Source organism: Mustela lutreola, chromosome 14, assembly GCF_030435805.1.
Source record: "Mustela lutreola isolate mMusLut2 chromosome 14, mMusLut2.pri, whole genome shotgun sequence".
Taxonomy (NCBI): Eukaryota; Metazoa; Chordata; class Mammalia; order Carnivora; family Mustelidae; genus Mustela; species Mustela lutreola.
In genome coordinates, this window is record NC_081303.1 from 13,426,793 (window position 1) to 13,442,973 (window position 16,181).

The window sequence follows — 16,181 nt, forward strand, 5'->3', positions numbered from 1 at the left end:
CATTTGTCCTTTCACCTGCGGATGAACACGTGTGTGCGTTTTAACAGAAAGACCTTGGTTTTCAAGGAATGAATCCCAGATGTCGGATTTCGGGCAAAACCTCAAACCGGGAGATACGAGACTTGGGAGCAGAAAATCCTTGTGGAACTTTCAAGCAACAGTTTGGAAATCACATACTCTGCGGCTAGCTGTGTGGGAGGGGCAGTAAGGCAGGAAGGTCAAGGGTACTTGCTCCCCACAGGTGTTGCTGCTTCCAAAGCACTCCTGTTGCCCAGGGAGGCTGCTTGGCAAGCTCTTGGAATCGCAGATGACATCTCAGCACTCCCCCCGCGACCCCCACTTCATTTCACTGGAGGAGAAGGGACGAAAACCTGGGTGGGGGTGGGGGTCTTAGGAGACAATAACCAGGTTTCCACAGATGGGCTGCTTGTGGAAGCATAAGCGAGGGGAGGAACCAAGATGCCCCCCTGTAACATTCTGCCCAGCCGCTGTCTGAAGTGGCGTCTTAGGTTCTCTCCAGAACACATACACACGCAGGGAGTCATGCAACTTCCGACAGTGCCGCAGAAAGGTCTTCAATCAGTCTGGTTTAAAACCTGTGGCTGGCCCAAGCTTTGTGGAGCGAAGTACTATGGTGGTTCCCAACAAGGCTTTAGGATCCGCTAGACCTGCCCGTGAACATGGCCTCTACGACCATTAGTTCTGTGAAGTTAGGCTGATGATGTCCCCTCACTCTCTTCATAAAACGGGGCAGTGGGAACCGTACCAAACCTGATGGGATTCTCATGGTCGTATGCGGAGAACACGGCCTGGTGCCTAGGGGAGGCCTTTTTTGTTTTGTTTTGTTTTGTTTTGTTTTTTAATGATTTTATTTATTTGTCAGACAGAGATCACAGGTAGGCAGAGAGACAGGCAGAGAGATAGGGGAAAGCAGGCTTCCTTTGGAGCAGAGAGCCCGATGTGGGGCTGGTCCCAGGACTCTGGGAATCATGACCTGAGCTGAAGGCAGAGGCTTTAACCCACTGAGCCAGCCATGCGCCCCACAGGGAGGCCGTTTTTAATGTCATCATTAATGGCTCTTAATGGCTGCTAGCAGCCATGTCTACTGCAATCTTATGAAGGAACAGGTTAAGGGTCAAGACTGCCAATTCTGGGTTCTTGGATAAAACGAAACCAAGAGCTCAAATGGCCCTCAAGCATATGCCATATACCCTGCAAGGGCATAGAGATGGATGGTGCCTCCTCCATCCATGTGGGACCCCTGCCACAGAGCCAGCCGAGAGCCGCAGGAGGGGGGCTGCACACTCTGCCAACCCATCATCTTATAGTAATTCCTATGGATTTTGTCCAGTTGCTAAATCTTCCGAATTTGGAGGAGGGGAAAAAAAAAATTCCCCACACAAAATTGTTCCATTTGAAGACATTTTTATTTGGATACCTGCCTGGGTCCCTGGCAGGGTGGGCCTGTCCTCTGTGGGGGCAATGGGACATTTGGGGGGAGGATGATGGCCCTGCCCTGAGGGGGTGTCACTAAGGGGTATGAGACAGCGTGACAGGTCACAGAGGGCAGCAGAGTATAAATAGGGCCGCTCAGGGGTGCAGGCTGAGAGAGTGCTTAGTCTCTCACCAAGACTTCAGTTTGTACTTCACACTACAAACTGCAAGCTCTTCTCGTTTTTTTTAGATTGAAATCCCAGCACCCACCAGCGTCCCCTCGGTCACCCTCAGATCCCCCCCACCCTGACCCCTGTCTCTGGGAGGTTCTGAGACAAAGCGGGGGCCTGTGGCCTGTGGCCTGTGGCCTGTGGGGCGCGGGGTGGATTTGGGACCCCTGCCACAGAGCCAGCCGCGTGCAGCAGGAGGGGGGCTGCACGCTCTGCCAACCCAACAGAGGTCGAGGAGGAGGAGGAGCTCCAGGGACCGGCCCCCAGACCAACGCCCACCCCTCGCCGGCCCAGCCCGATTGTGCTACCAACTCAAAAACATGGAGTCTCTGACGCCTTATCACACCGCCCACAGCGCCTCCAGGGTGGGCATGTTCAACACCGCCATGGGGAAACTCCAGCGACAACTGCGTAAGGGCGAATATGACCTGTTTAAGTACGCACCCATGCTCGAAAGCGACTTTGTGCAGGTCACCAAAAGAGGGGAAGTCGTCGACGTGCACAACCGAATCCGAATGATGACCGTGGGCATCGCATCCACCAGCCCCAGCCTCCCGCTCCCAGATGTCCTGCTGCTGGCCCGCCCGGCCACCGGCTGTGAACAGTACTCCGACCAGGGCCACGCCACCAAGGGAAAAGGCCGCAAGGCTTCCACCACCCTGGAGCTCACCAGGCTCCTTCCCTTGAAGTTTGTGAGGCTTTCTGTTCACGACCGGGAAAAACAAATGCTTCGCCTCAAATTCGCCACCGGCCGCTCCTGCTACCTGCGGCTGAGCCCCCCACTGGATGCACAGGAAGACCTCTTCCCCTACTGGGAGAGCATTATCCAGGTACTGAGGCCGCCGCCGGTGCCCACTCACAGCAGAACCGACGCCGCTCGAGCAGAGGACATGCTGGACATGCCTCTGCTGGAGGACGACGACGGCAGGAACGCAGCAGGCGCAGATGTCCAAATAATCGATCAGGACCAGGTCAGTGTCCGGAGCCTCCCCGAGGGCTCTGAGGTGGCCGGGGCCACCTCTGCAGCTTTTGCTGGCGGGGAACAGACCATCCAGGCCCCCCCAAAAACCAACAGCCTGCCCACCTTCGCTGCCCCCAACTGCCCGGGGCTCTCCAGGGAGTCGGCAGCAGGGGCCACGTCCGAGGCGGCGGCCGCCGGGGAGGCCGCGGCAGCCGCGGCAGTGGCGGCGGCAGGGACAGCAGCAGAGTTCGCAGCGGGGGAGGCCGGCAGATGCCTGGCGTTCGCCGGGCCCGGAGCTGCCGGCAAGCCTGCGGGAGAAGCCGCTCGGGACGCGTCGGAAGGCCAGCTCCTCTGGGACGCGCCGAGCTCGGCGGGCAGTGGGGAGCCGGCGGGAAGGCCGCCCCGCAAGCGCCGGGAGGAGGAGCGAGCCCCCCGCACTTCCCGCCACCGCAGGGCCGCCGACAGCCGCCGCAAGGCCCGGGGGCACAAGATCGCCCCGGCGGACTCCAGCCGCTCCTTAGGCAGCCACAGAGCCGCGCGGGAGCACAAGGAGGACAAGGGCCGCAGCAGCCCGGCGCGCGGCAGGCGCGCCCCCGACGAAGGCATCAGCCACGCCCCCAGCGCCAAGGACTCCGGGACCTCCCACAAGTCGGGGCGGAGCCTCTCCGGCGGCAGCTCGGGCTCAGGCACCAAGATGCTGGGCAGGATCCGCAGGTTCCTGAGGAACCTGAGAGTCAGCCTCACTGCCTGAGGCGCGCGGCCTCCCCACACCGCAGAGACGTGCCCATGGGGGAGAAGACTGCGGACACGAGCGGTGTGGTGTGGAGGCCATCGCCCAGGCGGCGGCGAGCAGCCAGGGCTTGGAGAGCGCAGGGAGCCGGACATCTGAGGTCATGGGGGGATGGAACTTCCTAGGCCCAGATATTGGGCCGCTGGGGGACCTCTCCCAGGAGACATTAAACAAAAATAAAATAAAAAAAATTTTAAAAAATGGCATGCTGCATTGTGTTTGAATTTCTAGGTCCTGCAGCCCAGTGGTGACCTCACAGGGGGGCTGCCACCTAAGACCCAAGGGTCCAGTCGAGGACCGCCCCCACCTCACACCCATGCTCAGAGCCAAAGCATCCTGCCTCAAGGCCTGTCTGGCTTGTTTCTCCGGGCCACAGTTGAAAGTATACTATGGCCCAGAAAGCTCCACCTCCCCCATTTCTCTAGTTTAATGAATGTTCCTAACCCCTGAAGGTCCATAGACAAAGAACAGGGACAAAGAAAGAATGGGGAGGGGGGGCTCCTCATCTTTGGGGATCTGCCAGCATCTGCCAGCAGAGGGGAGCAGCAGCCTGTGCTGGCAATATTCTCAGCTAGACTGAGAACCTGTCTATACCCAGGGTATATACCAAGGAAAGAACTTGCTAAGGCACTGAGAACGTTTATAGCAAAAAGTAGCAAAACACTGCAAGCAGCCCAAATTACTATCAGCACCACTGACAATAGAGTGGGATGTGACAGAGATAGTGTACAGCTGCATACCCCGGCCTAGCATAAACACCGATTCTGTGGCTGTCCCCTATTCCACCTGCAGAATAGTTCCAGAACAAAAATCGAAAGTACATGTGGTAAAACATTTTAAAAGTACACGTGGGACAAAACACAAGGGAACAGTACACGCAAAATTCAGGACAGTGTGAAAAGGCAAGACAAGATCATGAGGCGAAGACCGGGCTTTCAGTGCTGTTGGAAATGTTCTGTTGGGCCATCAGATCTCTGCCGTCTGAATGGTCCGCGAAATGCCGGGGCGGTTATGATGAAATTTCTGCTCCAGTCATACCAACACCTTCCCTTACGTTTTCACTCTTATGTACGCACAAAAGTGTTTGTCTTCTGTCTGGAAGGTCTGGTCTCTTTAAATTGGGTTCTGGGTTCTTGGCATAAATTACCGACGGTACATGTAATCTCTGTTTTACACATAGGAGCACTGAAAAGTGAACTTGTTCCTACGGCACAGTGGAGCCTTTGCAGAACAGTGACCCACTCCTTTATGCAAAGCATTTCCACCACTGTGTTCCCAAACTCTGCACCAAATGTGCTAGATTGAGGGGAGGGAGGGATCGAGCTGGGGGACTCTTGGTAGTGGGCCTCTGCGAGCTGGCTTTTGAATTTCGGTGAGTTCCCGGCCGTCAGCTGGTCTTCTCTCAAGAGTGCCCAGACCACCCGTGAGCGGTGTCTGGCGCCCAGACTTCCATCCCCAGCCTCTGTGTGACCTGCACTGCAGCCATAAACAGCCTGGGGTTCCAGGGACCAGTCGGGAATCTCCCTACAATCCGTTTCTCCCACCGCCACTAACTAACCTTGGGCACGGAGAAACAATTTAAAGGGGTTTGCCCTTACCAAGTCTCCCCTTCAGAGTTCAGAAAACAAATCCTTAAACTTCACGTGAGGGAGATAATCTGTTAGGTCCCAGCATCCGTGCTTGGCCCTTCAGTGGGGGAGGAGAGGAGTCTCTCCTCTTTGTGAAGGGAAGGTGGCCGTGGCCATGGGGTGGGGGCACGGAGGAGGAAGGAACGGAGCCAGGGACCCCCACACAGTCACCGTTTCCTCGGGCCGAGCAAGGTTCACAACCCCAGAATGGAGAATTATTGGAGCGAGTCCAGTTATTCTTAAAGAATACAACATGCCAAAGATTAGATACGGTTTGGCCCCGCGAGGAAAACAACCTCAGAATCATTAACCCAGGGGTGCCTGGGTGGCTCAGTGGGTTAAAGCCTCTGCCTTCAACTCACGTCATGATCCCAGGGTCCTGGGATCGAGACCCGCATCGGGCTCTCTGCTAGGCAGGGAGCCTGCTTCCTCCTCTCTCTCCGCCTGCCTCTCTGCCTACTTGTGACCTCTCTCCCTCTGTCAAATAAATAAATAAAATCTTTAGGAGAAAACAAAAGAAGAAGAAGAAGAAGAAGAATCATTAACCCAGAGCTTCAGAGAAGACTCGTTGCTATGGGGAGAGAGAATTAATAGTTGACTCGTAAGCAGCTTTTCCCTGGACTCAAGGCAGCGAAGTTACAAAAAGAGCACTTCCCATTCCTTTGACCCTCTGATTTCCACACAGGCAAGTGCAGGTAAATGCGAGTGTGGAATAAAGACATCTGCATAGCACTTGGCTGTTGAACAGCACTGAGCCCCTTAGAGCTCATTAATGATTTAAAGTTCATCTGATTGTCCCAGGTCTCCGTTTGGCAGATCAGCAAAGGGGAGGTCAGAGCATTGAAAGGACTTGCTCAAGGTGGAGGCGATGGTTCAGAGAGGGGTGAGGCAACACCTCCCACGTATCACCCACTGAGTGCTAGCTCGGCCTCCCGCGGGGAGCTGTGGCGTCGATGGGGAAAACAGGACAGGCTTGAGGAGTCATCCCAACTCTAAGTGGCAGATACAAGGAGAGACGTGCATTCAGGGCACAGGATCCATTCCGAGGAGGGGTTCCTGGGCATGGGAAGGAGTCTGAGGTCGAGGAAGGGTTCACAGAGGAATCAGCAGCTTTAAGGGCGACTAGGGCTCTGCCAGGCGGAGGAAGTATGGGGAGCTAGGGCACAGCATGGGGAGGCGCAGGTCACAGAAAAGAATGTGGGCAAAGTACAAAACCTCGAAATATCACTTGTGTTGAGCAATTACAGGCATTTCAGTACTGCTGGTTGGAGCCCAAGGGGAGAAGTGGGACGTGAGGCTGGAGAATCAGGCTGCTGGATCTTCGGGCACCTGGGGTGCTGTGTGAATGTCTGGGCCTTGGGGAGCCGTTGAAAGCCAGGGTGCACAGCTGGCGGCCAGGGGGCTGTCTGGAGACCAGCGATCCTCCAGGAAGCCAGGATTGTATTAATCCTGGCCAGAGATGAAGAAACCTAATCCTGGGTGGCGTTGGGGAAACAGAAGGGGGCAGAGTCAGGAGGTGTTGAAAAGATGGCACAGGACAATTTTCCATCCCACAGCCTGCCTGGCGGGACAGGGAGCTCATGGCATAGGTTCAGCACTCCTCTAGAGGAGGGAGAACAGACCAAAGGGGAAGTGCCCTTCCCCGCAAGGAGGAATGTCTTAAGATACAAAAGAGCTTCTAGGTGGCTAAGGGGGTAAAGCATCAGGATAAGGCAGCCAAAGGGAACTGGACAGGAGGCGACAGCTCCTTGAGCTGTTCCTTGTGCATCTGGGCAAGATGGATTCCCACAAACCCTCCTCCACTGTACAGGTAAGAGTCGCCCAGTAGAGCCCCTTGTGGCCACATCCCGGTACTACGGGCTATTGCTTGAATGGTGGGAGCCAGCACTGAGGCTAAGGGGCAGTCCCCCCCTCCCTTTGTCACATCACCATTAGCCTAATGTCAATCCCAGAGTTGAGGGGATGGGTGCGTAATGTCTCTCAACCAGGCTGCATGGCTCCCAGGGCAGGGCAATGGCAGAGTGTGGAGTGGCCACAAGACGGGTACCCTAGGAACGTGGGGGTTCCGACTCAAGGGGATAATGAGTGACCATCCAGAACAGGGGTAGGGTGGAATTAGTGTCACGGTCTCTCTGCAGCCTAGAAGTCATTCGAGAAACAGTTGTTGAGAGCTCCTACTATGGGCAAGATAATTCATGTATACACACACCTACCAGGAACGCAAATCAAAGTGCGGCGGTGGCCTTGGGTAGCGTATAGAAAGAGGCATCGTAGAGAAGGGAAGGTCTGAGCAGAGAGATGATGGAGAAAGAGGAGGACCTGGGAGCTTGGGGGTCTTGGGCGATGTTTCTAGATGACAGACAAGAACAGCGCGCCCAGGATATCGTGTGTTTAGGGGATAGGGTGGGGGAGGGTAGCGGGAAGGGGGTGAGGGTGTGTTGGGAAATGAGGCTGGAAGGGGAAATGAGACCGCGGCATAAAGCAGAGACCAGGAATGCTACATAAACCCCTGGGCCCCGTGATCTTCGTTACTGCAAATGGGACCTGTAATCCAGAAATGAAGGGCACATAGAGCTGGAATTTCCTGGAGCAGAAGAGCAAGAGAACTTACAATGTGTTACGGAAGTTCATGTTTTCCCACACTCTGTGAGTGGGTGTTTTCCCACAGGTGTGCTGAGGAAATGATACCACTCAGCTTGGGGGCACCCGGAGGACCCAGCCAGTTGGCTTTGGCTGCCGGGAGCCCCATGTGATACGCCAGTACGCCATTCCAATGTTGCCGTTTCCTGCATGTGCCGTGACCTGCACAAGCTTGGGAAAGATCTTTCTAGAAATGCCCTTGCGTGCGCACAATACAGTTGGCCTCGAGGAGCCTCGGAGAAGCACCTTCCTTGGAGGGCTGGCCTCTTTCCCCCAGTTTCTGTGGCTGCTGACCACGTCGGCCCGGTTTCTTTCTCCCACGGACATAGTCACGGCCCCAGCACCTTGCCATACGCAATTTACAGGAGATTAAAGAAGGAGAAATTAAAAGCCTCCTGTCTATTACATTTCATTTAATTTTAAAAATTAATTAAAGTTTTTCATAAAACCTTTTAGAAAGTTAAATGAGTTATTTCAAGAACTATCCTTTGCTTCGAGAGCATGCCCTTCCTCCTGTTGTTCACATTTGAGCTGGAGATAGAACATCATACGAGAAGCCCCTCCCAGGTTCTCTACCACCCGGGGGAACCATTACCCTAACCTCTGACATCGGAGACTCATTTTGCTTCTTTTTCCACTTTAGGTAAATGGAATCACGTTGTATGTATTCTTTGACTCCGGGTTCTCTCCCTCAACAGCAGAGTCATGAGGTTTGTCCATGATTTTTGTGGCAACTATTCCTTCTCACAGCTATATTTCATTACAGATATATTTCATATTCGACTACTTACTGATTCCTTCAGCCTTTGGTGGGTGTTCGAGTTACTTCCACTTTGGGGCTAATAAGAATAGTGCTGCTATGAACATTTATATGCAGAACTTTGGGTAAAACTATACATACATTTCTGTCAGACATATAGAAACGGAACTGAATACACACATATGTTCAGTCCCAGATGCTAATTCCACAGTGACTGTCCCATTACTTTGCGCTCCCACCAGGAATGCGTGGGCGCTCTGCTGTTTCCCATCCTCGCCAACATGTGCTGCTTCTCACCTCTTTCCTTCTAACCGATCTGCCGGGATGGGTGCCTTTTGTCCCTTTTGTCCCATAAAAACACACTTTTTAAAAAAAAAAACATCGTGCGGTGACCTATAGAAAATGGTAACTTTGTGGTAATGTCCTGGACAGGCAACGTGAGAAGTTGGCCTCCCAATTGTTTTGAAATCTCACACATCTCTGAGCTCTTAAAAGTCTTGTTCATACATGTTTAAGGGTTTCCCGTTTTAAGGAAGCTTGTATTTTTAGAAGCCTCTCCTGCCATCCTTTTGCTTTATAACAAACGCCCCCCCCCCAAAACTTTGTGACCTAAAAAATGATATCTCGTAGATTGCTCTACATCAAGAATTTGGGCAGGGCTCCACTGGGAGCGGTTTCTTCTGCTCCTCATGGTAGCAAGTGAAGTGAACCAGCAGTCAGGGCTGGCGAGTCCAATCTTCACTCACGAGTCTGGTGCCTTGAGGGAGATGGCGATAAGGTGGGGTTCTCCACAGGAATGCCTACACGCGGCCTTCCTCATGGTGCTCACGGGTAGTCAGATTGGCTTCCCTCAGAGCAAATATCTCAAGATAGCCAAGTGGAAGCTGCTTCTCCCTGAGCCTCTGAAGGCACCCAACGGAACTGCTGCCACATTCTACTGGCTACAAGTGAGTCAGAAGGACAACCCCGGTTTTAGGGGAGAGAAAATGAACTTTTCCTTCTTCACAGGGCAATGACAAGACCACATTGCAGAAGCACGTGGGGGCGGCGATGGTATTGTGGCCTTCTTTGGAAAACAAGACTTGCCACTCCCTCACCTCCCCTTCTAACAATGTCCGCCAGGCCAGGATGTACCTGAGGAGCCCTGAGGTCATTGTGCCACCTCCAGGTTTCCTACCTTCCCCCTCCTCAACTCCCCTCTTAGGTTCTTCCTTCGTTTTACTTTATTTTCTTACCCCTTTCTTGTCCTCCCCCTTTCAGTGAATTAAACTCACAAGAACCCGCACCGGACGACTCTCGGGCCCCTTCTCCCTATCCCTCGCCACATGCCTTCAGGCTCATTGACCCCCGGCAAAGAGAGACAGTACTGGGACAGCTAGAACCACACAGCATGTCAGACCCAGAAGGATCTTGACTAATCCCAGATGTACTTTACATATGAGGAAGTTGAGGCCTAGAGAGGAGAAGGGCTTTCCCAAGGTCAGCTGCAGAGTTCTGGCCAGCACAGCAAAAGCCTAGTCCACAGTGGGTCTCAAAGCAGATCTACAACTTTTCCTTCCATTTCTGACTTCCTGGAACTAAAGCCATTTGTTTCTGTTTCTGGTCCACTCCCTCAACTTCACGAGGACATTTCGGCCTCTTGGCCAAGGGGCAAAATCAGAGAGGTCCGTCCCAGCCCTGGCCCGGGACCCAGCCTTCAGAGATGGACAGGGGGTCTTGTGGATGGACCAACTCAGGCTTAGGGCAACCAGACCCCCTCCAACCGACTGACTGGACCCAGACACAAGGGCTCCTTTCTGATGTTGAAATCCAAGAACCCTCTAAACTTGACCAGCAAGTGGCAACCAGTTCAACCAAGGCGCCCTTGCTCTTTGCCTGCACACAAAGGTATCCGTACCAGGCTAGAAATAGAAATGGGGTGCTCTGCCGCTAACATCTCTCTTCGGAGAGAGAGTAGCTTCATTCCAGGTTCAGACTCCTGTGCACATGAATGGGAGCTTGCTCCTCTGAACTCCTGCACGGTTCAAGCTAACCCCTGCGACACCAGTGTCCTGATTTTGCTGCTTTGCTTGCACATCAGGGACACTGCCCAATCTCTAAAGATCCACTTGGTGATAGCACCTGTTTACCCCCACTTTCAGGAGATAATCTAGTTTCTCTAAGGGGTCGGGGGGGGGTGGTGGTGTGTGGAATTTCTCACATTTACCCTCTGGTTGTAGGTGTAGGTGCCACCCATCAATCAGCTGTTACGAAAACTCAAGACCGTTTTTCTCAGCTGCCACCGACAATGAATTGGAGGGGAAGGAAGTGGGTGGTGGCCATGGCCAAAAAAATTGATCCAAAAAATAACACTGGATATGGTTATTGGAACTGAAAGCTCCTTTTACCAAGTGCACTAAAAGCAGTTTAATTTTCTGCGGCCACGTTTGTGTTTTGATCCTTGACTAAAAAAAGATGACTATGTATTTACCATCAAGTTGTTTGGTTCATCTTGTTTCACATTCGACGGAGAGGGAAGGTTGGGAGGATCCGGGAGAATTATTTGGATGGGGCCTCCGCCAGAATCAGACACGGGCTTAGCCAGTGTCCTTCCATGCGGCCGCCTCCTGCTGGGGTGGTGACGTCACACTGCAGGGCCTGGAAGAGTCCAGCCTCTCTCCTGACCTCACCCTTGTCCCCTTGCCTCTCCCTGACATCTGGCCTGACACCTCTTTCCGAATCGAGCGTTCTAAAGGATTCTGGCCCCAGGGGACTCTGGAATTAAAACTTGCACTTTCTGCCAAGAGCTAAAATGCTATTTTCCATCTTTATCCCACTTTCTCCCCATGGGCTTGGAACAAACCCTTGAAACCCAAACCCATATTAAGCCTTTCCTCTCGCTGCATCCCCTACTCTGGTTGTGCTCAGTTTCTCTGTGTGTTCACGGATCTGCCTGAAGCCGGGACTCAGAAGAAGCCAGTTTTGCCCATTGAGCATCCTTCTGTGTTCTCATAGTAGCTCTAACCCCAGAAGCGTCTCAGTTTGTCTTCTCAAAAACTGCTCTCAGGAAGGAAGCTGCACCGACGCTTGAAGGGCCAGCGGAGGACGAATGATTACAACAGCTAGGATTTATGGAGCTCCACGATACGCTCAACACTTCACGTGCATTATCTCGTTGAATCCTCACGGCAGCTCTTACCCCATTTTATAGATGAGGAAATGGAAAGCTGAGTCACGCCACTGACCTTTCTAAAGGGTTCCAAGCAGGAATGGATATGTGCATTGTGGAAGAGAGAGAGAAACTACAACATCAAGTTTACCATCGTACCCGTTGAAGAGAGAGTGAAACTCAGTACGTTCACAATGCTGTGAGACCACCCCACTATCTAGTTCCAGAATTGTCATCCCCACAAAGGAAATCCCGGTCCTGTTCATTAAGCAGTCGCTCCCTACACTCCCCTCCCTCCAGTCAGGCTCTAATGTAGCTATGGAGTTGCCTCTTCTGGAACATTTCGTCTCAATGAAATCACACAGTATGTGGCCGTTTTGCCTCTGGCTTCCCGTACTTAGCATCCTATTTTCAGGATTCATCCCTGTTGTAGCACGTAGCAGTACCTCATTTTCTTTTTACAGCTGAAGAACATCCCACTGTATGGCTAGACCACCTTTCATTTGTCCTTTCACCTGCGGATGAACACGTGTGTGCGTTTTAACAGAAAGACCTTGGTTTTCAAGGAATGAATCCCAGATGTCGGATTTCGGGCAAAACCTCAAACCGGGAGATACGAGACTTGGGAGCAGAAAATCCTTGTGGAACTTTCAAGCAACAGTTTGGAAATCACATACTCTGCGGCTAGCTGTGTGGGAGGGGCAGTAAGGCAGGAAGGTCAAGGGTACTTGCTCCCCACAGGTGTTGCTGCTTCCAAAGCACTCCTGTTGCCCAGGGAGGCTGCTTGGCAAGCTCTTGGAATCGCAGATGACATCTCAGCACTCCCCCCGCGACCCCCACTTCATTTCACTGGAGGAGAAGGGACGAAAACCTGGGTGGGGGTGGGGGTCTTAGGAGACAATAACCAGGTTTCCACAGATGGGCTGCTTGTGGAAGCATAAGCGAGGGGAGGAACCAAGATGCCCCCCTGTAACATTCTGCCCAGCCGCTGTCTGAAGTGGCGTCTTAGGTTCTCTCCAGAACACATACACACGCAGGGAGTCATGCAACTTCCGACAGTGCCGCAGAAAGGTCTTCAATCAGTCTGGTTTAAAACCTGTGGCTGGCCCAAGCTTTGTGGAGCGAAGTACTATGGTGGTTCCCAACAAGGCTTTAGGATCCGCTAGACCTGCCCGTGAACATGGCCTCTACGACCATTAGTTCTGTGAAGTTAGGCTGATGATGTCCCCTCACTCTCTTCATAAAACGGGGCAGTGGGAACCGTACCAAACCTGATGGGATTCTCATGGTCGTATGCGGAGAACACGGCCTGGTGCCTAGGGGAGGCCTTTTTTGTTTTGTTTTGTTTTGTTTTGTTTTTTAATGATTTTATTTATTTGTCAGACAGAGATCACAGGTAGGCAGAGAGACAGGCAGAGAGATAGGGGAAAGCAGGCTTCCTTTGGAGCAGAGAGCCCGATGTGGGGCTGGTCCCAGGACTCTGGGAATCATGACCTGAGCTGAAGGCAGAGGCTTTAACCCACTGAGCCAGCCATGCGCCCCACAGGGAGGCCGTTTTTAATGTCATCATTAATGGCTCTTAATGGCTGCTAGCAGCCATGTCTACTGCAATCTTATGAAGGAACAGGTTAAGGGTCAAGACTGCCAATTCTGGGTTCTTGGATAAAACGAAACCAAGAGCTCAAATGGCTCAAGCATATGCCATATACCCTGCAAGGGCATAGAGATGGATGGTGCCTCCTCCATCCATGTGGGACCCCTGCCACAGAGCCAGCCGAGAGCCGCAGGAGGGGGGCTGCACACTCTGCCAACCCATCATCTTATAGTAATTCCTATGGATTTTGTCCAGTTGCTAAATCTTCCGAATTTGGAGGAGGGGAAAAAAAAAATTCCCCACACAAAATTGTTCCATTTGAAGACATTTTTATTTGGATACCTGCCTGGGTCCCTGGCAGGGTGGGCCTGTCCTCTGTGGGGGCAATGGGACATTTGGGGGGAGGATGATGGCCCTGCCCTGAGGGGGTGTCACTAAGGGGTATGAGACAGCGTGACAGGTCACAGAGGGCAGCAGAGTATAAATAGGGCCGCTCAGGGGTGCAGGCTGAGAGAGTGCTTAGTCTCTCACCAAGACTTCAGTTTGTACTTCACACTACAAACTGCAAGCTCTTCTCGTTTTTTTTAGATTGAAATCCCAGCACCCACCAGCGTCCCCTCGGTCACCCTCAGATCCCCCCCACCCTGACCCCTGTCTCTGGGAGGTTCTGAGACAAAGCGGGGGCCTGTGGCCTGTGGCCTGTGGCCTGTGGGGCGCGGGGTGGATTTGGGACCCCTGCCACAGAGCCAGCCGCGTGCAGCAGGAGGGGGGCTGCACGCTCTGCCAACCCAACAGAGGTCGAGGAGGAGGAGGAGCTCCAGGGACCGGCCCCCAGACCAACGCCCACCCCTCGCCGGCCCAGCCCGATTGTGCTACCAACTCAAAAACATGGAGTCTCTGACGCCTTATCACACCGCCCACAGCGCCTCCAGGGTGGGCATGTTCAACACCGCCATGGGGAAACTCCAGCGACAACTGCGTAAGGGCGAATATGACCTGTTTAAGTACGCACCCATGCTCGAAAGCGACTTTGTGCAGGTCACCAAAAGAGGGGAAGTCGTCGACGTGCACAACCGAATCCGAATGATGACCGTGGGCATTGCATCCACCAGCCCCAGCCTCCCGCTCCCAGATGTCCTGCTGCTGGCCCGCCCGGCCACCGGCTGTGAACAGTACTCCGACCAGGGCCACGCCACCAAGGGAAAAGGCCGCAAGGCTTCCACCACCCTGGAGCTCACCAGGCTCCTTCCCTTGAAGTTTGTGAGGCTTTCTGTTCACGACCGGGAAAAACAAATGCTTCGCCTCAAATTCGCCACCGGCCGCTCCTGCTACCTGCGGCTGAGCCCCCCACTGGATGCACAGGAAGACCTCTTCCCCTACTGGGAGAGCATTATCCAGGTACTGAGGCCGCCGCCGGTGCCCACTCACAGCAGAACCGACGCCGCTCGAGCAGAGGACATGCTGGACATGCCTCTGCTGGAGGACGACGACGGCAGGAACGCAGCAGGCGCAGATGTCCAAATAATCGATCAGGACCAGGTCAGTGTCCGGAGCCTCCCCGAGGGCTCTGAGGTGGCCGGGGCCACCTCTGCAGCTTTTGCTGGCGGGGAACAGACCATCCAGGCCCCCCCAAAAACCAACAGCCTGCCCACCTTCGCTGCCCCCAACTGCCCGGGGCTCTCCAGGGAGTCGGCAGCAGGGGCCACGTCCGAGGCGGCGGCCGCCGGGGAGGCCGCGGCAGCCGCGGCAGTGGCGGCGGCAGGGACAGCAGCAGAGTTCGCAGCGGGGGAGGCCGGCAGATGCCTGGCGTTCGCCGGGCCCGGAGCTGCCGGCAAGCCTGCGGGAGAAGCCGCTCGGGACGCGTCGGAAGGCCAGCTCCTCTGGGACGCGCCGAGCTCGGCGGGCAGTGGGGAGCCGGCGGGAAGGCCGCCCCGCAAGCGCCGGGAGGAGGAGCGAGCCCCCCGCACTTCCCGCCACCGCAGGGCCGCCGACAGCCGCCGCAAGGCCCGGGGGCACAAGATCGCCCCGGCGGACTCCAGCCGCTCCTTAGGCAGCCACAGAGCCGCGCGGGAGCACAAGGAGGACAAGGGCCGCAGCAGCCCGGCGCGCGGCAGGCGCGCCCCCGACGAAGGCATCAGCCACGCCCCCAGCGCCAAGGACTCCGGGACCTCCCACAAGTCGGGGCGGAGCGTCTCCGGCGGCAGCTCGGGCTCAGGCACCAAGATGCTGGGCAGGATCCGCAGGTTCCTGAGGAACCTGAGAGTCAGCCTCACTGCCTGAGGCGCGCGGCCTCCCCACACCGCAGAGACGTGCCCATGGGGGAGAAGACTGCGGACACGAGCGGTGTGGTGTGGAGGCCATCGCCCAGGCGGCGGCGAGCAGCCAGGGCTTGGAGAGCGCAGGGAGCCGGACATCTGAGGTCATGGGGGGATGGAACTTCCTAGGCCCAGATATTGGGCCGCTGGGGGACCTCTCCCAGGAGACATTAAACAAAAATAAAATAAAAAAAATTTTAAAAAATGGCATGCTGCATTGTGTTTGAATTTCTAGGTCCTGCAGCCCAGTGGTGACCTCACAGGGGGGCTGCCACCTAAGACCCAAGGGTCCAGTCGAGGACCGCCCCCACCTCACACCCATGCTCAGAGCCAAAGCATCCTGCCTCAAGGCCTGTCTGGCTTGTTTCTCCGGGCCACAGTTGAAAGTATACTATGGCCCAGAAAGCTCCACCTCCCCCATTTCTCTAGTTTAATGAATGTTCCTAACCCCTGAAGGTCCATAGACAAAGAACAGGGACAAAGAAAGAATGGGGGGGGGGGCTCCTCATCTTTGGGGATCTGCCAGCATCTGCCAGCAGAGGGGAGCAGCAGCCTGTGCTGGCAATATTCTCAGCTAGACTGAGAACCTGTCTATACCCAGGGTATATACCAAGGAAAGAACTTGCTAAGGCACTGAGAACGTTTATAGCAAAAAGTAGCAAAACACTGCAAGCAGCCCAA

The 16,181-nt window shown here is 54.5% G+C and overlaps 2 protein-coding genes across 2 annotated transcripts; both read left to right on the forward strand.

Annotated features, from left to right (window-relative positions):
- The first annotated feature begins 1,608 nt into the window (after positions 1–1,608).
- Positions 1,609–3,605, forward strand: LOC131814934 (Golgi-associated RAB2 interactor protein 4-like). The gene is given in 2 exon segments (XM_059146410.1): positions 1,609–3,373; positions 3,376–3,605. Coding segments are annotated over 2 exon segments (1,554 nt in total). The 5' UTR covers positions 1,609–1,984; the 3' UTR covers positions 3,541–3,605.
- A 10,092-nt stretch (positions 3,606–13,697) lies between these two features.
- On the forward strand, positions 13,698–15,695 carry LOC131814935 (Golgi-associated RAB2 interactor protein 4-like). The gene is given in 2 exon segments (XM_059146411.1): positions 13,698–15,462; positions 15,465–15,695. Coding segments are annotated over 2 exon segments (1,554 nt in total). The 5' UTR covers positions 13,698–14,073; the 3' UTR covers positions 15,630–15,695.
- Positions 15,696–16,181: the final 486 nt, after the last annotated feature.